This window comes from Colletotrichum lupini, chromosome 2 (genome assembly GCF_023278565.1).
Source record: "Colletotrichum lupini chromosome 2, complete sequence".
Taxonomy (NCBI): Eukaryota; Fungi; Ascomycota; class Sordariomycetes; order Glomerellales; family Glomerellaceae; genus Colletotrichum; species Colletotrichum lupini.
The window spans coordinates 2479759-2501162 of NC_064675.1; the positions used below are offsets into that span (position 1 = coordinate 2479759).

The 21404-nt window shown below is 56.5% G+C and overlaps 13 protein-coding genes across 13 annotated transcripts; 7 read left to right on the forward strand and 6 right to left on the reverse strand.

Moving 5' to 3' along the window:
* Nucleotides 1–600: 600 nt before the first annotated feature.
* On the reverse strand, nucleotides 601–1065 carry CLUP02_03016 (uncharacterized protein; the record flags this gene model as incomplete). Its single annotated transcript, XM_049282043.1, has 1 exon — nucleotides 601–1065. One exon carries the CDS (start codon nucleotides 1063–1065, stop codon nucleotides 601–603), a length of 465 nt encoding a protein of 154 aa, XP_049139186.1.
* Nucleotides 1066–1731: 666 nt separating this feature from the next.
* On the reverse strand, nucleotides 1732–2660 carry CLUP02_03017 (uncharacterized protein; the record flags this gene model as incomplete). The annotated part of the gene is made up of 4 exons (XM_049282044.1): nucleotides 1732–1891; nucleotides 1945–2021; nucleotides 2175–2376; nucleotides 2554–2660. The coding sequence occupies 4 exons, from the start codon at nucleotides 2658–2660 to the stop codon at nucleotides 1732–1734; spliced, it is 546 nt and encodes a 181-aa protein (XP_049139187.1).
* Nucleotides 2661–2904: 244 nt separating this feature from the next.
* On the forward strand, nucleotides 2905–3888 carry CLUP02_03018 (zeta toxin; the record flags this gene model as incomplete). The annotated part of the gene is made up of 1 exon (XM_049282045.1): nucleotides 2905–3888. The coding sequence occupies one exon, from the start codon at nucleotides 2905–2907 to the stop codon at nucleotides 3886–3888; it is 984 nt and encodes a 327-aa protein (XP_049139188.1).
* An 888-nt stretch (nucleotides 3889–4776) lies between these two features.
* On the forward strand, nucleotides 4777–5466 carry CLUP02_03019 (organic hydroperoxide resistance protein; the record flags this gene model as incomplete). The annotated part of the gene is made up of 1 exon (XM_049282046.1): nucleotides 4777–5466. The coding sequence occupies one exon, from the start codon at nucleotides 4777–4779 to the stop codon at nucleotides 5464–5466; it is 690 nt and encodes a 229-aa protein (XP_049139189.1).
* A 901-nt stretch (nucleotides 5467–6367) lies between these two features.
* On the forward strand, nucleotides 6368–6823 carry CLUP02_03020 (uncharacterized protein; the record flags this gene model as incomplete). Its single annotated transcript, XM_049282047.1, has 2 exons — nucleotides 6368–6438; nucleotides 6580–6823. The coding sequence occupies 2 exons, from the start codon at nucleotides 6368–6370 to the stop codon at nucleotides 6821–6823; spliced, it is 315 nt and encodes a 104-aa protein (XP_049139190.1).
* A 498-nt stretch (nucleotides 6824–7321) lies between these two features.
* Nucleotides 7322–8770, forward strand: CLUP02_03021 (A49-like RNA polymerase I associated factor; the record flags this gene model as incomplete). The annotated part of the gene is made up of 3 exons (XM_049282048.1): nucleotides 7322–7457; nucleotides 7548–7849; nucleotides 7907–8770. The coding sequence occupies 3 exons, from the start codon at nucleotides 7322–7324 to the stop codon at nucleotides 8768–8770; spliced, it is 1302 nt and encodes a 433-aa protein (XP_049139191.1).
* Nucleotides 8771–9510: 740 nt separating this feature from the next.
* On the forward strand, nucleotides 9511–10693 carry CLUP02_03022 (enoyl-CoA hydratase/isomerase; the record flags this gene model as incomplete). Its single annotated transcript, XM_049282049.1, has 3 exons — nucleotides 9511–9707; nucleotides 9955–10575; nucleotides 10645–10693. The coding sequence occupies 3 exons, from the start codon at nucleotides 9511–9513 to the stop codon at nucleotides 10691–10693; spliced, it is 867 nt and encodes a 288-aa protein (XP_049139192.1).
* Nucleotides 10694–10763: 70 nt separating this feature from the next.
* On the reverse strand, nucleotides 10764–13346 carry CLUP02_03023 (uncharacterized protein; the record flags this gene model as incomplete). Its single annotated transcript, XM_049282050.1, has 1 exon — nucleotides 10764–13346. The coding sequence occupies one exon, from the start codon at nucleotides 13344–13346 to the stop codon at nucleotides 10764–10766; it is 2583 nt and encodes an 860-aa protein (XP_049139193.1).
* Nucleotides 13347–13807: 461 nt separating this feature from the next.
* CLUP02_03024 (Sas10 domain-containing protein) lies at nucleotides 13808–15676 on the reverse strand (the record flags this gene model as incomplete). Its single annotated transcript, XM_049282051.1, has 1 exon — nucleotides 13808–15676. One exon carries the CDS (start codon nucleotides 15674–15676, stop codon nucleotides 13808–13810), a length of 1869 nt encoding a protein of 622 aa, XP_049139194.1.
* A 192-nt stretch (nucleotides 15677–15868) lies between these two features.
* On the forward strand, nucleotides 15869–16547 carry CLUP02_03025 (uncharacterized protein; the record flags this gene model as incomplete). The annotated part of the gene is made up of 2 exons (XM_049282052.1): nucleotides 15869–15972; nucleotides 16103–16547. 2 exons carry the CDS (start codon nucleotides 15869–15871, stop codon nucleotides 16545–16547), a joined length of 549 nt encoding a protein of 182 aa, XP_049139195.1.
* Nucleotides 16548–16616: 69 nt separating this feature from the next.
* CLUP02_03026 (short-chain dehydrogenase) lies at nucleotides 16617–17732 on the forward strand (the record flags this gene model as incomplete). The annotated part of the gene is made up of 2 exons (XM_049282053.1): nucleotides 16617–16730; nucleotides 16797–17732. 2 exons carry the CDS (start codon nucleotides 16617–16619, stop codon nucleotides 17730–17732), a joined length of 1050 nt encoding a protein of 349 aa, XP_049139196.1.
* A 167-nt stretch (nucleotides 17733–17899) lies between these two features.
* CLUP02_03027 (uncharacterized protein) lies at nucleotides 17900–18853 on the reverse strand (the record flags this gene model as incomplete). The annotated part of the gene is made up of 3 exons (XM_049282054.1): nucleotides 17900–18056; nucleotides 18208–18701; nucleotides 18791–18853. 3 exons carry the CDS (start codon nucleotides 18851–18853, stop codon nucleotides 17900–17902), a joined length of 714 nt encoding a protein of 237 aa, XP_049139197.1.
* A 739-nt stretch (nucleotides 18854–19592) lies between these two features.
* Nucleotides 19593–21264, reverse strand: CLUP02_03028 (glyoxalase; the record flags this gene model as incomplete). Its single annotated transcript, XM_049282055.1, has 6 exons — nucleotides 19593–19624; nucleotides 19689–19798; nucleotides 19891–20135; nucleotides 20216–20420; nucleotides 20471–20997; nucleotides 21250–21264. The coding sequence occupies 6 exons, from the start codon at nucleotides 21262–21264 to the stop codon at nucleotides 19593–19595; spliced, it is 1134 nt and encodes a 377-aa protein (XP_049139198.1).
* Between the last annotated feature and the right edge of the window lie 140 nt (nucleotides 21265–21404).

Genomic DNA, 21404 nt, shown 5'->3' on the forward strand with positions numbered 1-21404 from the left:
TGATTCTGAGGATTTTTGGCCAACAATGGCGGACTCGACACTCATATTGCAGCGGGTGTCACGGGCCGGAATACCTCACATCACTTTTCATACATCGGCGTTGGGGGAATGGGAATTCGGCATTACTAGGGATTCACACGGGTTTTCGTCTTTCACTCATACCTCATCTCATTGGCGTTGGGAATCTGAGGCTGCGAGCTCACTGGCGGTGTGGCCAGACAATACTGTTGTTTCTGGAGTCCGCACGAGTGCAAGGAAGGGCAATCACAGGACCTTGAACCGGCATTGCAGCTTGGCTCTCACTGGGTTCTTTCTCATTAGGTTAGGAGGTCTATCGGGGGATGGCAACGGGCGAACATGGCCGTCCGTTGAACACGAAGGATGATGGATACCTTTTGAAGTACTGCTGGCGGAGACAATTTGGTCTTTGCTTTTTATAGTCGTCAATATTGAGAAAATTTGCCTGCCATTGAGATTTGTCCTAGTACTTTGGCGACGTGGATTTGACGCTGTCTGGCTCAGCCTGGAGAAATACCACTTGACCCTATTTACTGTTTCAAATACTGGTTTCCACTCTGCTTCTCTGTACAAAGCAGGGATCTAAACCTCGGACGAGTGTGTGTCAACTTCACTTCCCAACATCTTTATCTCGAACCTACCTCGCCTTGCTCTCCTACCCCCTCCCTTCTGCCTCTTACCTCCTCTGCCGACATTCTCACTTTCCTCGCGCGCGAATCGTTCCCCATCAGCCGCCAGGACTTTGCACGCCAGGGCCTCTACCGATCTGAAACCCCTGCCCTCACCCGTCTGCGCGCAGATGAGCTGCCGTCCCGCGCCCCGCGAGCGCAGGTCTACTGGCTTGCGCATCTCGGCTTCGCTCCGGTCGCTGAGACAGAGGTAGCTTTTGGCCCGGGTGTGTGCCGTGTGGTCTCCCGCGAGGTCCCTACCTTGGGTGCGTTGGTCGTCTTGGTCTTTTGGCTCTTTTGGCTCTTGCGTTGTGACGACGATGCTGTCGTTGCCAGCATTGTCATCATCATCATCATCTTGCCCAATCCGACCACTCATCCGCCGCCGCCCCCTCCATTAGCTCTGGTCCAACTCAAAGACTTGTCGAGAAGACTGTGGTAACTGCTCACGCTATTTCAGGATTGTCGATACAGGCAAAAGTTTCGAAGACGCGTGCTAAGAGGAATTGGTTTCGGCGGTGTTCTACTTGAGTCTGGTATCATCGATTGGCAAATCATCTTGGCGGAAACATAAGTTTGAGTGGATGAACTAGTTTGGATTTATTCTCCATGGCGTCCAAGAAACAGTGGAAGACAGTATTTCTTCATTTGCCAAGATTCAAATAAGACCACAAGGCATTGTTCCTTGACCAAGAGCGCAGCAAAGCTCAGTCCTGGAATAGTACATCTTGGTTCTATTCTCTAAAAGACAAGATAATCATGACGCGGCTTTTGTAAAGCAAACGGTGAGAGGGATGAATGGTACGATGTTCCAGACCGCCTCAACGGTTCCCAACGAGTAAGGTTCGACATCTTGTGCAACGTCACCTTCTTTTCCCCTCCGTCGAACGAGAACACCCTTGTACAACGCACCTTACTTAAGAACGTAATAATATTCCACTTATTGGTTTCGACATCTTGCTAGATTTTATCCGCAACTTTAAAGGCACGGCAAGTCAATTTTGAGGGTATCACGCATTTGGTACCAGAAAGCTTGTCAGTGAGGTCAGGATTCTCCCATCAAAGCCGAAAGCCGAATGGGGAGTTCCGCGCCGCGCGCGGCGTCGCGGGGCGGGTGACCCGAATTGGCAAACAACCGAGATCCGATCATGATTCCCGATGACAGGATTCCGGATGATGGAGGATCTGCAGGGGGCCCGGCAGCGCTGCGCCGGGGCAGTGCCCGGGCCCGCCCGCCCGGGGGGGGAGGTTGTCATACTCCTGTACCAGAACCTCGGGTCGGGCACCAACGAACGTAATGCAACTCATTGCCGGCATTGTCGGGGTAAGAGAAACCTAGCCATCTTCTGACAAATCTTTGCCTCCCGGAAACAAACAAGGAAAATGCGACTCTGATCGCAGTTCTACTATATCTGGCATCCCGCCATGTCGCGCTCGTTCCCGGGCCGCTTACTGCTCAACCTTAGTTTCCGTACATTAGTACCTCACCAAGCAATGTGCTAAGGTAGGCAAGGTAAGGTAACTTTGGCCAAACCAAGACTTGCCGAGGGACGGCTCTGTGAAGTCAAAGTTCCCAAACCACACCCCCATTGAGTCCACAAAGTTCTTTGCCGCTGGTCGGCTCGACACTGGAAGCCGTGATTGGATCAAGTCAAGGGTTCCCGTCGCGTGTGTGGAGTCCGAGTTACCGCTGGGGGGGGAAGGAAAATCAGGAAAAAAACCGAGAGAACGCCATGATCCCATCCCATCACACTGCTCTCGGGCGCGCGCGGGGGGTGGGTGACGGGAGGGCGATAGGTTCACGTCAAAGAGCAACCATACCTAGGCCGGCCCCCCCCCCTTGACTCGCTCAGCTCTCCCCCTTCACTTCCGCCAAGGATAGGGGAATTTATACTTTTGCGAGATAGGCAGGGCAAAGACGAGCGAAGACAACTTGTGCGCCTGATTTTCCGTGTATTGACTCCGCCTCTGCATGTTAAACACCACTTGGAGTCACCTGCGTTTTTTTTCCTTCCCCCTTCTCCTCACGTCCCCTCTCAGCGAGGAAAAAAAAAATTATACCCAAAACTCGGGGGAGGTTTCTTTCTTGAAAATTTGCTAGATAAGGTAGACTCGGTACCCAGAAGAACGCCCCGAGGGATCAGTAATTACAGTTTTTTCATCGCAACCCACTTCCCCAAACTCCACAAACACAGAGAAGGAAAAAAAAAACAAAACGATGCCACCACCACCAGATCTATCCCGCCACGTCCTCCCAGACGCAGAGGCACGGGAGATCTTCACCAACAAGATCCTCCCCGCCGACCTCCCCGCGACCCTCACCCCGCACCCCCGCCGGTCTCGGCCCCTGGCCGTGCTGATAGTCGGCCAGACCGGCGCCGGCAAAACCCGCTTGGCGCCCGCCGTGCTCGACGCCATGACCCGCACCCATCCGCCCGCCCACCTCATCGCCGACCTCTACAAGGCGCACCACCCCTCCTACGCCGCGCTCGTCGCGTCAAACGACCCCGCGCAGGCCGCCCTCGCGAGCCCCGCCACGGGCACCGACGCCCGGAGGTGGCTGGCCATGGCCGTCGCCGAGGCCGTGGGGCGCAGGCTCGACGTGCTTCTCGAGAGCGCGTGCCGGCACCCGGACGATTTCCGCGAGCTGGCGCGCGCGTTCGGGGCGGGAGGGTACCGCGTCGAGGTCGTGGTCATGGCTGTGCCGGCGGCGCTGAGCAGGCTGGGCATCCTGCACCGGTTTCACGAGAGGTTGCCCGAGGCCGGGCCGGCGGGGGGCCTGCCGATCCGGCTTACGCCGGTCAAGATCCACGACGATTCGTACGGCGGGCTGACGAGCGTGGCCGAGTGGATCGACGAGGTGGACTTCGTGGACCGGGTGCTGGTCGTGCGGAGGGGGAACCTGGTCGCGTTTGCTGACGAGAAGACGTCGGCGACGGCGGGCGGGAGGTTGCGGGGCGAGGTTGCCGAGGCGGTGGAGAGGGAGCGGAGGCGGCCTCTGACCGGGGCGGAGAGGGCCGTCGTGGTGAGGGACCTGGAGACGCTGACGGCGCGGGATGCGCGGTCGGGGGAGCAGGTTATGGGGCTGCTTGAGCCGCTGTTGGTGGATGAGGAGGACGGGGCGTACCCGGAGCTGCGGCCGTTGGTGTTTCCTCCTGAGGGGCCGCGGGAGGCGATGCTGACTTTGGGTGAAGAGGCGTGATGGGAGGTGTTTGTTTTTTGATTCCTGGATAGAGTGGTATAGGGTGTCACGTTTTTTCTTTGCATGAAGCGAAGCTCTGGATGGATCGAGACTACACGATGATGGCATCTGATAAGGGCAAGGTAGAAGGAGGCATTTGCTGGTAACAATTGGGACGCGACAAGATGGTGATTTTTATGGGGGGGGGGGGGGGGGAAGATATATCATGTTCTTGAATGCACGCTACTTGCTTCTCATTTCTGTCTTCGTCTCCATTACTTCGTGAACAAGGCGACTGTCAGGATATACAACGAGAAGAGCCTACAATAGGTGCATGACGTGAAATTAAGAAGAATCATGTCCTTGTGCGCCAACAGAGTTGAAAGGAACTTGTCCGGTCACTCTCTTGGAAACTGCTTCTACGTGACTTTTATCGATGCTCGGAGTTGCGTTAGAACCTCGCCCTTGTCTCGAGACTATTTGAGTTGATGGCTCTGACAACCAATGTACCTGGGCTACTTGGCGTGAACGGAAACAGATATTGTGCTAACATACCTTAGATACTAAGTAGAAAACGTCCATGTTTGTCACTCGCAATTCTTTGGGTTGGAATGCCCTAGATGAGTCAGCTTCAGGACTTTGTGGTCCGTTAGGGGGGCTTGAGATGCTCGACCTACGGTGCCTTATCCAATACGTCACCGGTGACCGGTACATTCTCAAGACGATCCAGAGCTAAGCTCCAAACATGAGAAGCTATAAGGTCAACAAAAGAGCTTGCAAAGCCCTCGAGCTGTCTCTCTTCAAACCCCAGTCACATTACTCAATTCACCTCAATTCTGTATCCTTCATATTCCTTGCTTAAAATTGTGTAACTCTCAGCACTCGATAGACCAACCATCCGCCAAAAAAATGTCGGCCTCGATTCGCTCCCTCAGACTGGCGAAGCGCGCACCGCAGATCCTCTCCCGCGGTACTGCCGCAACCCGCATCACGCCACTAGCACACCGACAAACCCGTCTCCTCAACACCGAAACCGCACCAGTTCTCTATTCCGCCCACGCCAAAGTCGTCGGCGCACGGACGGGCCACGTCCAGGGCGACGACCTCGTCGTCGACCTGACCATGGCCAAGGCCCTCGGCGGCGCCGGCGACAAGGGCAAAACCAACCCGGAAGAGCTCTTCGCCGTGGGCTACGGCGCCTGCTTCCAGAGCGCGATGAACGCCTCGGCGGCGAGCTTGGGGGTGACGATGCCTAAGAAGCCCGAGGACAGCGTCGTGGATGCGACTGTGCATCTTGTGGGCGATATGAAGAAGCTTGATATGGGGCTCAGGGTGAATTTGAAGGTTCGGGTCAAGGGTCTGAGCGACGAGGAGGTGCACAAGGTTGTGGAGAGGGCGGAGGAGGTTTGTCCGTATAGTCGGGCTACGAGGGGTAACGTCGCTACGACGATTGAGGTTGTTGGGTTTGAGGATGGGGGAAATGCTGGTGGTGAGGCCAAGGGAGGGAAGAAGGGTGATGGTAAGGCGGGCGAGAAGAAGAAGGGCGGTTCGGACAAGATGTCTGGTGTTGAGCCCAAGGGACACAGCGATTATCAGTGAGGATGAAGTCCCATTGCGTGTGTAGTACTACCTGTATTATTTCCGATGGCATGATGCGCAGATCAAAGAGGAATAGAAGCGTATGCAATTCAGTGTTCACACTGCAAAACATAAGTAGACTGCACTAAGAGCACCACCCGTAGACCGCATTAGGGGCTTAGTTCGCTTGGTCTTGTCCTTCACTTGGAGTAAGGTAACTTCAGAAAGGCTGGCTGGCTGGGACTCGGAATACGGGTATGAGCTGACAAGAAAAGTGAAGCAATGCTCGTGGGATCTTGTCTTTCTCCGTGCTTTGGTCATCTGAAGGGCGAATGCGGCCTCAAGCGCTGCCAATACACCCGGTTCCGGAACAAGCCCCACTACGGACATGAGTGGAACCCGGATGGCCCGCCTCGGTAGGTACGTAAGTGCCGGCGTTGATCCGGTGTGGGGCAAGATGGGAGCTGAGGACGGGATGAACGGAGCAGAGGACCTCGAGTGCCTGTCAGTGAGCTCCCGTCAGGGCAGAGGACCAGTGAGGTCGAGCCAATTGAAGGCACTTTACATGCCTGCCGTGTCCTGGGCGTTCCAACACTTTGGTGAGGGACGAGGAGCTTTAGGTGGCAGTGTGGGGTCTGTGTGGATTACATAATGCGGTAGTAGGGTTGGCTGCCCTACGGAGCTCAACCACTAAAACTTCCCCTCCAGGCGCGTGCCAGTTGGAGGAAGGAAGTTTCATCACCAACATCTCTCACCAAGGAAGAGTAAGTACTGCGCCCCTCCCCTGCCCGCCACGCCCATCGCGATGTCGTCAGCGCCAATTCCGCGAGGGATTGGAGAGCTTTCGGCAAGCAACTGGCAGGGTTGATATTTGCGCGCAATGCGAATCCATCACTAACATATCGCAGCTTCGTCATTCAAGATGAGAGCTAAGTGGAGAAAGAAGCGCGTGCGTCGTCTCAAGCGTAAGAGAAGAAAGATGAGGGCTCGCTCGTAAGTTTTACCAATCGATATCATTGATGCGAGGATTGTGGTCTGACAGAAACCCAGCAAATAAACAACTCGCCCCCCCTCCCCTCGACCTGACCATCTTTTGAGATGACGGCAAACAACTCACGCGACTCGCCAAAACAGATATGCGATAGCCAGCATTCGTCACCAGCGACTCAGTCCGTCTCGGCTCGCTCGAGACTTCTACATTCACACTACGGATTGGAACTACGGGACTTGGGGTCATGATTCGAACGGCGCGCATGTCTGGAGACGCATTGAGAATTCGACGAAGAATGGAAACCCCGACAATATGATCGGTCGAGATGACGATATGATGAGGACGCGGTGTTTATGGAACAAGGCCGCAGGAAGCATGATGTCTTGACGCAACGCGGATTTGGAACTGGGATCAGGACTTGCATGACAATTGAAAGGCAGATAATTGCTTCCTCACAAAATCAAAAAGTGAATTAAAAACTCCAAAACAAAAGTCCCTATCTGAGTGACTGTGAACTGAAAAAGACATGGTTTGATTTTGTGCATCGCTTTGCTTCAATTGCAACGTCTGCAAGCTCAACCCATCCAATTTCTTCAATTTCATCCTGTCAGTTTGAGTGCGACAACCGAGCTGTGACGTTTTGTCGACCCAGCTCGAGTGGGGTCGCCTGCATGAGGCGCTCCCGCACGCTTGCTGCTAGGCTACACACCGCCTGCCCCTTAGGGATAATCCAACGCCGGTTTGCCGACTTTTTTTTTCTTCCCTCCACCTCAGTCTGTCTCTGGCCTAGGACCCCTACAGAAAATATTTCCAGAGGCCGTCGCCATCCCACCAACGGCAGATCACTACCCGAGCCTAGCACAAACCTCGATCACCGACGCAAACATGACGGACGCAAGTGCACGAAAGAGAAAGCGCGACCTCGACGGTTCATCCAAGTCCAAAAAGAAGCAGGCCACCGAGCCTTCCACAGTTGTCGTTTCTTCATTTCAGAGACCTCAGCTCTGCCCGCCAGTACTAGGTACGGACGATCTAGGCCCCGTCTGCCTCTCAATTGCAGCCGCAGACGATCGCTAACAGTTCGAAGCTTCCTCTCCCGGTATCCGGTTAGCGAAGGGTGTGCAGTTCAACCCATACGTCAAGCAAGATGCCTCATCCGTTAAGCGACGATCAAAAACCCCCGCAGTGTCGCAGGATCTCGTTCTGCACTCCAATACCCACCAGACGATGGACTATACAGCGAGAGAGGACGGTATCAGCGACAGCCAGCAGGCCTTGAAGCACTACGTCGGCATTTACGACCCCGAGACCGGCAAGCTTCAGGTAGTGGAGGCGAAGAAGATGGTGGTTCGTGGTGTGGCCAGAGCAAAGCATGCGTCTGAAGAGGCCATGACAGCGCCGGCAGATTACCAGGTATGCCCAGTCACGCCACATAAGGGTCCTTGAAAGACAATCACTAACGCCGAGCAGAGCTTTTACGATCTCAAGAAAGACCTTGGCCAGACGTTCGGTACGAAGAAGGCGAAGAAGGCCATCGAGTCGGTTGCTCTCAACGCCATCGCCCCCGGCAAATCAAGAGACAGCGCGCCCGAGAAGCTCGACACGGCAGCAAAGGCGATCCTGCAAGAGATTGGCGGCGTCACCGCGACAATGGCATCGCGCGAGCAGCTGCAGGCCGTCGTCGACGAAGCCAAGCCTGTACCCAGGCCCAACCTCGAAGCGGAAGCGATCCAGGACGTCTACGACCCCGACGAATTCATCGGCCGCGAGATCCTGGCGGCGATCCCCGTCAAGGACTGGATCGACCCGGCAAAGAAGGGCGAGGAGATTCTCTGCTACTCAAGGCACGTGGCAGCCCGCGTCAAGAAGATTGCCGACTCGGGCAACATCACCAAGATGCGCCTGCTGCGCTACTTTTACTTCCTCTTCACATTCTACACCATGGCGACGCCGGGCAAGCAGCGCGGCACGAAGCGCGTACCGCCCCGGGATAAGCTCAAGGAGCGCATGGAGCCGGCGCCGCAGGTGGTCATCGAGCACATCCGGCGCAAGTTCTCGGACGGCGGCGAGATGCGCAAGTTCCACATGGACCTGCTCATCACGCACTGCTGCGCGGTCGCGTGCATCATTGACAACTTCGAGGTGGAGACGTCCAAGCTGCGCGAGGACCTGCGCCTCGACCAGAAGGATATGAATAACTACTTTTTCGAGATTGGCGCCAAGGTCAGGCAGGGCGCCTCCAAGGAGAAGGGCGTCAAGGCCCCGCACGTGGCCAAGCTCGCGCTGCCGCTCAACTTCCCCAAGCTCCGATCTGTCGCGCCGAAACGCCGTTAGGGTGGTGAAGCGGGCGACGGTGATGAGCCGAGGACACCGGAGAGGAGGCGGCTTCGCGAGGCGATCAGGATCAGATCGGTTTGATTGCTTGCAGACGGGTGTAAAGCGACCCTCCGGCGGATGCCTCTATGGCATTGTGGTGAGGTTGAGAAGGGCTTTATTCCTTACCTTTGAGGTTTAGGAGGCGGTGGCCAGGGGACGTTTACAAAGATGATGGGAGTCTGCTGTAGCTGGCACTCATAACGATACACATACCTACCTTACGTACGCGATACTCTCAAGAAGTAGATGGGCGTATAATTACAAAACGCTACGCTGCATAGGGGGCTCGGAGTCTAAAATTTTGAATTCAAGCAACAACAACTATGAATGACATTGGACCTGATATGTAATCCGCTGAGAGTTGTATGAAGCAGGTATCGTTCGCTGTTGGGTGCAATGGAGCGCTAGCACCCCGCAATGCCACCCCGACCTGCCGAGGCATCTCGGTGCAGTGTGGGGTCCGGGGTAGCCAGGCCTTCCCACCCTGGCCCAGTGGCCACTTGATGTTTGATAAACCCGACGACCTGCCACCCCCCTAGCTCACCTTACCTGGGGTAGATTAGGATTCTCACTTCAAGTGTCACGTTCAACAACATCTCATTGCTTCAAGTTCATATTTACAAGAAAGAACCAACACCAATTGCTTCAAGAAAAGGACACACATCTGATCAAGACGATTCTCCTCTACACACAGCACAATGGCAAGCCCCGAGGACTCCGTCATCTCCCTCGAGTACCGCGGCCGCGTCGCGCTGCTCACAATCGACAACGACCGCAAGCTCAACGCCCTCGCGCAGCCGCAGTACTACGACCTCGCACAGAAGCTCCGCGAGATTGCCCTGCACGACGAGGTTTTCGTTACCGTTCTCACGGCCAAGGGACGCTACTTTTCTGCGTGAGTTTTTTATATCTTCTCCTACCTTGGCTCATCACTGCCGTAAACTTCCGTGGTGAATTGGACCTCGGCTTGATCTCATACCGCGGCTGCGACCCCCCTAACAAAACTCTCATGAGAAACTGAAGCTGTTCAAACAGCCATTCCAACCTCCAAGCCAAGCGCATCAACCGGATGAGAAGATGAAATCACAAGCCGGCCAAACAAGGAAATAATCTGAACGAGTACTAACTGAAGTCAACCACAGCGGCGCCGACGTAAGCATCGCCCGCGCCTCCCCCTCGGGCCCAGAAGCCCACAAACACTGGCTCCAGTCCTTCGTCGCCTTCAACCTAAACATCACCCAGGCCTTCTACACCCACCCCAAGATCCTCGTCGTCGGCCTCAACGGGCCCGTCATAGGCCTCTCCGCCGCCCTCGTCTCCTTCGCCGACTTCGTCTACGCCACCCCCGCCACCTTCCTCCTCACCCCCTTCTCGTCGCTCGGCCTCGTGGCCGAGGGCGGCGCCTCCCGCGCGCTGGTGCAGAGGCTGGGCGTCTCCAAGGCGAACGAGGCGCTGATCATGAGCAAGCGGATCTCGGCGGGGGAGCTGCTGCATACCGGGTTCGTGAACAAGGTGTTTGAGACGGGGAGGGGGGAGGATGCCGAGTTTAGGGAGCTGGTCCTGAGAGAGGTTGACGAGAGGTTGGGGGAGCATTTGATCGGGGATAGTTTGACGGGGATCAAGGCGCTGATCCGGCGGCCGGATATGGATGCGATGGATAAGCAGAATTCGCAGGAGGTGTTTGCTGGGTTGGAGAGGTTCATGAGGGGGATCCCGCAGGAGGAGTTTAGGAAGATTGCGAGCGGTGAGAAGAGGCATAAGTTGTGAGGTGGTTTTGGCGTAGAGATTGAGATTGAGATGAATCGTAAAGGGACTTTATAGAACGTCTCAAGCGAGAAAGATAGAGTACAACGTCTTCATCGTGTCATGGACCACTCTTAGACTCGGCATATGATGGGAATTTCCATCCATGATCTACTCGTGGGGGGTATCTATGTACAAATTCTCAACTTCACAAGAGACCGAAAAGCAGGTTCGTCTTCTTGTGGTACTCCTGCGACGACTTGCTTATCCGCTGGCGCGCCCCGTCGCCGTCCAAGCCCGTGCGTTTGAAGATCTTGTCCTCCAGGCTCGCGAGGTTGTTGTCTTGGCTTGCCGCGGGGGCATCGAGGTAGCAGCGGAGGAAGGACACGTCGTAGAGCCATTGGATGAGGAGATCGCGACGCTGTTGGGCGAGGCCGTCGTCCGCCTTTGCCGGTGCCTTTGCTGCGGGTTCGGTGGTCTCTGGTTCCTGTTCTGATTTCTCTTCCTTCTTTTCGTCTTCGTCTTCTCCGTTTGCGTCTTCTCGCTTTTCCTCGCCTGAAGGAACCTCCGGCTTCTCTGCTTCAGACGCCTCGACCTCCCTGTCGTCACCATTCTCCTCTACCGAGTCCTTGGCACCATCGTCAGGGTTCGCATCAGAGCTATTCCCGGTGCCATCCTCCGCCAGGTGCGCGTCCAAGGCCTCGAGCCACATCTCGCCCAGCTGCGTCCCGAGATGCCGCTTAATCACGCCCACGGCCACCGCGCTCCAGAGGTCCATACCCGCATCGCCCATCTCCGTCGACACGTCCCGCAAGAACTGGAACACCCTAGGCGAAGGCTGCGTGGGCAGCTCGGGACTCCCCTCCCACAGCGGCCGCCCAACAACAGTCTTTTGCGTGAGCGCCCTGGCCTTGAACGTTTCTAATGGCTGCGCGGCCACGGTAACGGACAACCGTTCGTGCAGCGACGGGACAGCCTCCAACCCGAACCGCTCAACGGCGTCGAGCTTCGGCAGACCCTCGCGCACGTCGCGCAGGATGCGGAGGAGGTACATGGCCACCTGGCCGCTGTTCTGCGCACCCTCCCTAGGCCGCCAGAGACCCGCCAGCTTCCCGTCCAGGTCCGCAAAGGCCTCGACCAGCGTCGCGTCGAGCTTCTCGTGCAGCGTCCGCGGGTCCTCTCTGCTGAGCAGCTGCTGCCTCGCCTCGATCGTCTCCTCGTCCTCAATCTCGTCAACGTCGTTGTCCCACCGCTGCCGCTTGAGCTGCTCCACCACCTCGCCCACCTCGTCGATGATGTGCCGCCACGACTGGAACCCGCTGACGGCCTTGGACACGGCGTCGTTGCGGCCGTGCAGCCGCGCGACGAGCTCCTGGAGGAAATGGTCGGCGCCGTGGATCAGGTCGATGTCGAACCCGCGCACGTTCCACAAATCGACCCCCCCGTCCGTCACGCCGTCCTGCCACGAGTCCAGCGTCGCCGACACCTCGGATCCGACGAGGTGGAGCTTGTTGACTTTGGTCTCGACGACGCGGAGCATGTGCCCGTTGACGGCGCCGCGCAGCTCGTCGAGCATCTCGGAGGGATCGAACCCGCGCGCCTTGCCGCCCTCGCGGATCCAGAGCTGCAGCACGCTCGTCCGCAGCTCCGTGATGGCCCTGAACTCCGTCATCCGCTCCATCGTCTTCCTGAGCCCGTCGACGAGGACCTCGCCGCCACGCTTCGCCCAGCCGAAGAGCATGTCCCGCGCCTGCGGGCCGTCGAGGTCGTCGTGCCGCACAAAGGGCGTGAAGAACTGGATCTCCTCGCCGCACCACCGCTCGTAGACGTCGAGGCGGAGGCACTCGAGCGTCTTGAGCGTCGCGTCCGCCAGTAAGGGGCTCTTTTTGAGGTTCGATAGCGCGTCGGATAGCTTGAAGGGCACCAGGGCCTGCACGTCGAGCAGCGTCTTGGTGTACAGCGTCAGGCTCTTGAGCACGTCCGCCGTGCTCCTCTGCCGCTCCTTGGTGTCTTCGACGTCGAAGGCCAGGGCCATGGCGGCTCCGCGAACGCGCAGGAAGTGGTTGACGACGTCGCGTGCGCCGGAGCTGGTGGCCAGGCTGTACGCGCAGAGCGCCTTGAGGACGTCCTGCTGCTTGACGGACTCGCCCGTCCGCTCCAGCAGGGTTTCGATATTCCGCAAAAGTCTCCTCCTCAGCCCGCCCAGGCTCTTCTTCGCGGTCTCGACTGTGTGTCCGACGTCACTCTCCAGAAGCAGAGCCCCCTTCTCCGCCTCTAGGCTCTTCACCAAAAGCCTGCTCAGTACCAGCACCTTGCTGGCAAGCACGACCCTATCACCCTTGCTCAGATCCTGGCTCCCGACACCAGCGGCCCCAGAGCCCCGGAGCACACGTCCAACGACGAGCCCGCAGGCCTCGAGCAGCCTCGCCCTGGCAACCACGCCGATAGCCCCACCGCCGGCGCCGTTGCCGCTGCCGCCCAGCTCCCTCGCGCTCCGCTCGAACCCGCCCAGGCCCGTCACCTTCTTCCCGACTACCCCGCGACCGCAGCGCCCGCCCATACCGCCGAGGACGTTCTGCACGGCGTCGTTGTCCTTGCGCATCTGGACGATTGTGTCGGCAGTGCCGAGGAGGTCGCGGTAAGAGCTGCCGACCTGAGTGCGCAGGCGGCTCGCCTTTTCGTCAATTTCGACATGGAGGGCTCTATGGATGCCGCGGATCTGCGGGAGGGTGTAGGTTGACGAGAAGACTTGGGCGGAGGAGGTGAGGGTTGAGAGATCGGGGGTCGCCATTTTGGTGGTGGTGGTGGTCTTTCGAGGACGGTTTCGGATGGCGTCGTTATCGGTGGGTCGTCGGATTCATTGAGATTTCTTCGTATGCGGAATTCTCCTTCTATGATGTTTCTATATTCGTGAGGCTTCTGCGCTGGTCTCGCGCCTGCCTTTTGGGTGGCGATTGTAGATTTGCAGTTGGAAGCTTGAGCTTGGATGTTGAAGCTGTGCTGGCCACATGGAACGGAATTTGGTGGGGCCAGCTTTCTCGAGCTTCGGGACCCTGCAATTTACCCCAGCTAACAAATCAATCTCACTTACAGTATCAGTCTCCCTCCCTCACATTGAACCACTCATAACCACATATCGGTGCAAAGTGGCAGTCTACCCAATTGAAAGCACATCGTCAGAAAGAAACGCTTCGATTTGAAAACTTTTGAAATTCAATTGTATTACGTGAAGGCACCGACGACAACGTAACTCTACAATTTCCTCGCCCTGACAATGCCCGTCGTGATACCCGACATCTCACCACCGTAGCCGCCCTTGGGCTCGCCTCCCTTGTACACGGCCTTCATGCTCCTCAGCTTCTTCTGCTTCTCCTCGTACTTCATCCTCTTCTTGACGCGCGGGTTGCGGTTCTCCTTCTTGCGCTTCGGCGTCAGGCCCTTGTTCTTCTCGATCGCGTACGTGATCTTGCGCTTGCCGTCCTCGCCGACAATCTCCTGCTCCACGATGCGGTCCGCCTTGCTGGCCGCCGCCAGCGCCGCACTGTACGCCGCCTTGTCCGCCTTCTTCTTCTTGGAAGAGGCGGCCACCATGTCGTAGTACTCGTCGTCCCCTTCCTCGCGCAGCGCCGCCGCCGTCTTGCCCTCGTTGTCGTCGTCGCTGTCGCCGTCGCCGAGGTCGGCACCGAATTTCTGACCGCGGGATTCGGCTTCGCGGTTGAGGCGGGCCTGGCGGTCGCGGAGACGCTCGCGGTAGGGGATATCCGCGTCGCCACCGGCCGCGGCGCCGGCGTCGGCGCGCTTGTTGGCCTTTTGGACGATTTGCGAGGTGTAGAAGCGCAGACTCTTCTTGCGGGCGGCCTTGTCCGCGGCCGTCCGGGCGTCGAGGACCTCCTCCTCGCCAAAGTCGGAGTTGTCGCCCTCCTCCGTAGCCTTGGCAGCCTTCTTGGTCTTCTTGCTGCTCTTCTTGGACTGCTTGAGTAGGTCGTCGAGGTCGGCGAGCGATTCCTCGACGGCGGCGGCCTTCTTCTGCGCCTGCTTGTTCTTGGACTTGGCTGCCTTCTCGAGTCTCCGCTGTCTCCTGATCCCCTCTCTCGCCGCGGCGAAGGCATCTTCGTCTGCATCGCCGGCGGGGGCGGCGCTGATGTCCTCATCGGCGGAGGATACCTCCATCGAGTCGTCGGGCCGTACTGGCGCAGCGTTCTTGACCTGCTGCCACGCGTCGCGGCACTCCAGCAGCGTCTCCATGACGTCGTGATCGCGGAGTTCGGCGGGGTCGAGCGTCTTTTGGGCTGTTGAACCGTCGCGTGCCGGGGATGTGAGGATGGCAAAGTAGCTTGCCAGTGCGGCGACGTAGCAGCCGAGGATCCAGTACTTTACGGCCTCGAGCGATTGGCTCGACTTGCCGTGGGCGTCTTTCTGCAGGATGGCCAGTTGCGGTTGCAGGGTCTGGAACTCGTTCACCAAGTGCTCGAACTCGGGGTATCTGCTCTGGAGGATCTTTGTGCGCTGCTCGGGACCCATGTCGTCCGTGATCTCGACGTCCTTGAGAACCTCTGTGACAACGTCCTGGTCCTCTTCGTCCTCCTCGGCGGCTGCCAGCCATTCGCCCTCGTCGAACAGAAAATCCTCCTCGGACATCTTAGCCAGCTTCTTCTGCTGGAGGCGCTTGGCCTCGGCCTCTTCCTCGAGCGCATCGGCCTCGGTCTCGATTTGGTCGGCATTGTAGTATTCCTTCTTTGAGGAACCCCACCAATTCGGGTCGTTCTCATTCTCTGCCCCTTCGCCCTCTTCCTCAACCTCCTCCTCGGCCGCAGCAGCCTTACCCTTCTTGGACTTCCGGGAGGGCTTCTTGGTCTCTTGTTCGGAATCGTCGCCGTCGTCGAGGTCCAGGATTTCTTCGTCCGAGTGTTCCAGGAACTTGTCCTCCTCGTCGGCCTTCCTTCTCCTCTTGGATTTAGGGCCCTCGTCGAACATGATCTTGTCGCGGTTCAGGAAGTACTCGTCTTCTGAATCGGCGACATCTTCGTAGCTGGTGATGGGGCCCAGACGGGCATCGGCGGGGTCGAAGTCCTTGGGGCCAGTGCGCTCGTTTTGGCCAGAGGCCTTTCTCTTCTTCGCCATCGTGGCCGATTGATTTGACCGAACAGATCTGGGGTCGAAGCGTAGGGTGGAAGGGTTGGAGCGAAAGTCGATTTCGGTGATGAGAATCGGGCGTTGGATGGGGCGGGATCTCTTTGCTGCACTTTGACGGCTACGAAAAATGTTCTTGCACCGTCGAGCGCAGAACTTTTTAGTGGAGATGCATCGGCAGGGATGTTTCTCATTGGTTTTGAGCCTCAACCTAACGGTGGGGTCCACACTTGGCCGTCCCACGGTCAAATCGATGTAAGTCAGCAACATATCACTCAACTATCACCGTCTCAAGCACATCATTTGCTCTCTTCAATGGAAAAAACTGGACTATGTTTTTTCTCAAAGCTCGAGGATACATGATAATCTCCGCCCAAAATTGAATTCGAATACAAGCTGGTTGCACGAGATATGAAGGATCAAAGACTACTTCACAGTTACACAATGTACTTTCTTAGCGGCGCAAGCTGGCAAGCTGGGTCAGCATGCTCAGTTGACAGAGCCGTTTGAGATGGGTACCTTTGGTATTGAGCGGCAGGAATGTACAATTGGTGAAAATCGTATTGAATTCAACAAGCTTTCGAAGTGTCAGCACTGCTGTAAATCAAGATTGAAATCAGGAGGACTAACCCAAGCTGGCCAACCTGTCATACCATTCCACCTAGACGAACGCCGTCAGCAGCCACTTGAAGGTACAATTTACCCCACCAGGAACGACAGGGACCTGGATCCTAATGGCTGCGCACACCCACGTACCTTACTGGACCGTACCTACAAATACCTTGGGGGAGCACGGGAGCTACTCCAGCTACAACGCCTCGCGCGTCCCGAGCAATTCATCACCGACAAAGCCGGAACATAAAGTCACGACGGCTCCCTCTCTCCCCTTTTCCAATCGCCCTCGGCCATCTTCTCTCCCAACTCGAGAGGTATGGAATACGCGTCGCAAGCTCTCTGGATCGCCCTGCCCGCCCTCGCAGCAGCCCTTCTCGCATCCGCAATGGGTCTGTTCAACTGGAAGAATCACATGCCCGTTGATGGCAAGGTACGCTCAATTCCTTGAATCCCCCCTTTGATTCACATACGCATACTCACCCGCACTCTTCCCCAGACCGTCCTCTTGACCGGCGCCTCCGAGGGCATGGGCCGCAGCGTCGCCCTCCAACTCGCCGCAAAGGGCGCAAACCTCATCCTCATCGCCCGCAACGCCGCCCGCCTCCAAGAGCTCGTCGCCGAGTGCAAATCCGCCGCCAAGAACCCGTCCACCCAGCGCTTCACCTACATCACCGCCGACATCACAAAGGAGGACTACGCCACGCCCCTCCTCGCCGAGGCCACCGCCTGGAACGGCGGCCGCAGCCCGGACGTCGTCTGGTGCATCGCCGGCATGGCCTCCACCGGCTTCTTTACCGAGGTGCCCTTCTCCGAGACCCGCAGGAACATGGACGTCAACTTTTACGGCACCGCCGAGATGGCCCACGCCATCCTCCGCGTCTGGCTCGCCCCCGAGGCCCCCGTCGAGGCCGAGCCGCGCCACCTCATCATGACCACCAGCGTCGTCGCCTTCTTCACCGTCGCCGGGTACGCCCCCTACGCCGGCTCCAAGTGGGCCATCCGCGGCCTGGCCGACACCCTCTCGCAGGAAGTTGAGCTCTACCCACAAAACGTCAAGGTCCACGTCGTGTTCCCCGGGACCATCACGAGCCCCGGCCTGGAGAAGGAGAACTTGACCAAGCCCCAGATCACACACCAGCTCGAGGAGCTCGACCCCGTCCAGTCGCCCGACGAGGTCGCTAGGGCTGCCATTAAGGGACTCGAGCGCGGAGATTACTTTGTGGCGGTGGCGTGGCTGGGCAGCTTGATGCGGTGGAGCGGTCTCGGCGGTTCCCTGCGCAACAACTGGGTTGTCGACACGCTGGGCATCTGCCTCTCATCCTTGGTCTGGATCTTTATCTTGCCCGATATGTTGAGGCAAATTAGGAATTACGGCAAGAAGCACGGGCATCCTGCGACTTATGCTAAGTCCCAGCCGAAGCCAAGTTCATAAGGAATCGACTTTGGAGCTTAAGAAAAATGAAGGATAATTGATACCCCGTAATGTTTATTAATGACAACTCCAGTATCACACTATGAGTTTACTGCGGTTCTCTAACACCCTACAATCCAGGGTCGGCGGGTGATCATAGAGTATAATGCTGGTTGACTTGACCCTTTTCACGCCTCAGTCCCCGTCGGTGGCTGATCAATATGTCCATTAAAGACTCGCGATAGGTGCGTCTCCGTCCGGACGGTCAACGGCTGCAGAGTTGCGAGCAAAGCCTTGTACTCTTGTGTCTCCAAATGAGACTTGAGGTGCTCCTGAGTCTTTGCACTACATGTGGCGAGAAGAAAAATAGGTGTTAGCGATTTGCAACATGTGTTCCGGTGTAGTATGATAAGGTAGGAGCGAGAGGAAAAGGGAGAACAACCCAGTCCAGGAGCAACTACTACCCAGATGGGCCGTTCGTAACGGACTCACATACCGTAACCACAATGTCGCCAAACTCCTATCCATAACCTCTCTCAAAACAGCACAACTCTGCAACTCCCCCTCCCCAGCCTCCCTCCCCCTCTGCGCTTTCCCAAACCCCTCCAAACTCCTCACAATCTCCTCCCTTCCCCCCTCCTCCACCGCCCAAAAATGCAAAACAGCAACCGCGCTATCACGAGAATCCTTCCCGGGGTCATCTTCCCGCTTCAACCAGCCGCCGGCGAGGTCATAGTGATGCAGATCATAGTCCGGGCTGCCGATGCCTTGAACGGTCTTGAGCAGCTTCTGCTCGTCCGCGAGGCGCATCTCGCGCTTGAAGACGTCGGTCGAGGTGTGGCCGAGGAAGAAGCCCGCCGGGTGGGTGTAGCCTTCGAGGCCCCAGAGGGTGTCTGGGGAGGAGGCGGAGAGGTCGCGGCCCCAGTAGTAGCTGTTTCCCAAGGGTTCGGTTGCGGAGACGGCGCAGAGGGCTACGAGTCTTTCTTTCCACTGAGGGGGGTCAGCCGTGTGTAGAGTAGGTGCGTGAGAGTGCCTCGGAGGCGTTGAGAGTTCAACGCGATAGGTTGCAGGCTTCTTACTTTCTCCAAGGAGCCATCTGACCCGACGACACGGGCAACTACGAAGAACAACGGGCACGACATTCTGGCTCAAAAGTTTGAAGTGTTAGGTAGATGGGGTTTAACATCGACGAGAGCTTTTCTGCCGCAAGACGAGCCCTGCCACGTACACCACGGCCTGCTTCACATATTAAAGCCTCACATTCTCAGATATTTCGCATCGGCTGCTCGTTCGGACGGTAGATTCCAACATTCAATGAGTGCGGGGGAGAGCTCTTGGAGTTGGCATCTGGGCTTACCCCGCGATTCGGTATGATTATCTTCAACAGTGCAGTCACCAAATCAGTCCGTCCGACGTTTTGAGACCTTGTGCAGCTACTTAGCGGAATATTTCGGGCACAGTATTCAATAACCTTTTCGCATACATAGCCGACCAGAATCACGAGAGCTGCCAATGAGGCATGTTGCGGGAATACTTTTCCTGATTCCGTGCTCCTGTCGCTTGAGAAGCTGTCTTAAGCGTACCAGCATGGTAAGAGATATGTAGGCAATTATACGTTCTTCAAAATATTTACAATTGAGAAATAAGCTTCACTCATGACTCTAAACTGTCAAACCTCGCTAATTTGGGCGAAACGTCTGTTTGTACGATACCATGAATCCGGGTTTAAATAGTGTTTGATAGAGCATATTCTAGTGAAGGCTGTACAGTGAACTTCACGACAACTCTCATGTCTAAAACAAGGTGTACTCTACAGAAGTGATTATCTTCTAAGTCTTCTCTTCCACTTGAATGTCCAAATCTTTCCCGGCCCCAGAAATCTCAAAGTAAGAATCCCTCCGGGAGATCAGGCCCTGCGGCAAATCGTCAAGTTAGACCGACATCAGTTAAACCTCTTCTATGAGAAGGGACACTTACCCCAGATGTGAAGGCTATCAGGAGACGCCTTGGAATGATTCGGCGGATGAGAACTATTCATTTGATCGCCGTCGACGTAGTGCTCAAAGATGAACTTGCTAGGGTCGAACCTACGTAAATATTTTTGTCAGCCGGACGGGAGTAATGCCACCCAAGCACGCCCAAACTCCCCTCGGAAATGGCAAAGAGGAAGTAAACTCACCAATAATCAAAGATTTGACTCCCCATGACATGCCGCCCAACGCCCCAGCAATTCTCATACCCCCGCTCGCGAAGCCAGTCATGCCCGAGGAACTGCAGATCCGAGTCGTGGGTCTCGAAGGAGGCGTGATGGACGTGGAACTTTGGGCCCTCAAAGAAGAAGAAGGAGTGGTGGTCTACGAGTTCTTCGCCGCGGTCGAGCCGTAGGAAGACTGTGACGTTGCGTCCGGTTTCGTCGTGCACGAGCTGCACTCTCTCGTGAGTTACTTTTTCTCGGGTGCCAGAATGATACGGGGGGATCAAGTCAGGGAGTGTGTCTGACTTACGTCGCTGGGGATGAAGTTGAACCGAGTCGTGAAGAAGTCGTACGTTTGCTGAAAATCCGTCACGCACGCGCCAAAGTGTCCCAGTTTGTGCACCGGTGCCGGACCAATAGACTTGTAAGTTGAATTGGCGAAAAACACGTTCAGATCTCGACTTACCTTTATCAAACCGCTGAAATGTGCCCGCCTCTCTGTGCTTCTCGGTCGGCTGTCATTGTCGTCAGACATCTTGCTACACCATCACAAGACAAGAATGACAGCAGAAGCACGTCTGTACATACAAAATTGAAGTCTCGCTCCGGAAAAACCGTCGCCTTCTCACGAATCACCTGCCCGAAAACAAGGTGAAAGGGAAACTTATCAACGCCGCCCTCGAACGTCACGCACCGGCCTCCACCAGGAGCCTTGCTCAACTCGTACGGCTCCGAAGCCCCGGGGAGCGTCTTGGACGCATACTCAAGATCCTCCTCGGACTCGACGACAAAGGCCGCGCCGCCGAAGCCGTCTTTGGCACCGGCTTCGGCGCAGAGGACGAAGGGTTCGGGCCCGTAGCCCCGGTAGTATACGCGAGTGCCCTCGCGAGAGGCCTCTACGAAGCCAAAGTCGTGGAAGAAGGCTTCGGCTCGTTCGAGATTTTGGTAGGTATAGTTTATGTGTGCTATTCGCACGAGGTTGATTTTGCGGGGTGGAGCGGTCATCTTTGCTGTTGTAAGGTAGTTGAAGCTTGGTTGGGTCTCTGGAGGTGGGAACAACTTGTTCCTGGTCGGATATTGACACGATATACACTTGGAGGTAAAGGAACACTTGAAAACTTGAATCTTGGAATTTTGGCTACAAGTCTGAGCTATTCGAGTTTTATCATGCTTTCTGATAAAAATGTTTGCACTGCCGTAGTGTCTATCCGAGGTAGACCGGAGCAGCGTCGTCAAAGACCGTGCCCGACTCTCTCTTGTCTTGGAGAAAATTACCCCGACGCAACGGAATCAAGCCAAAGAATAATAGCCCGTCACATCTGTCCGCGGAACGGAAATACTCACCATGTATCGTTTCATTCGGATTTACGACGCTTTGATGCTGCGAGATAACCGGCCGAGTTCTTCTTTCGTATATGACGAAATTCGATCGTTGTCATCTATTCGTGAGAACATTTCTTCGGCGGCAAGCTCCTAAACAACAGTCGCAATTGGAAATA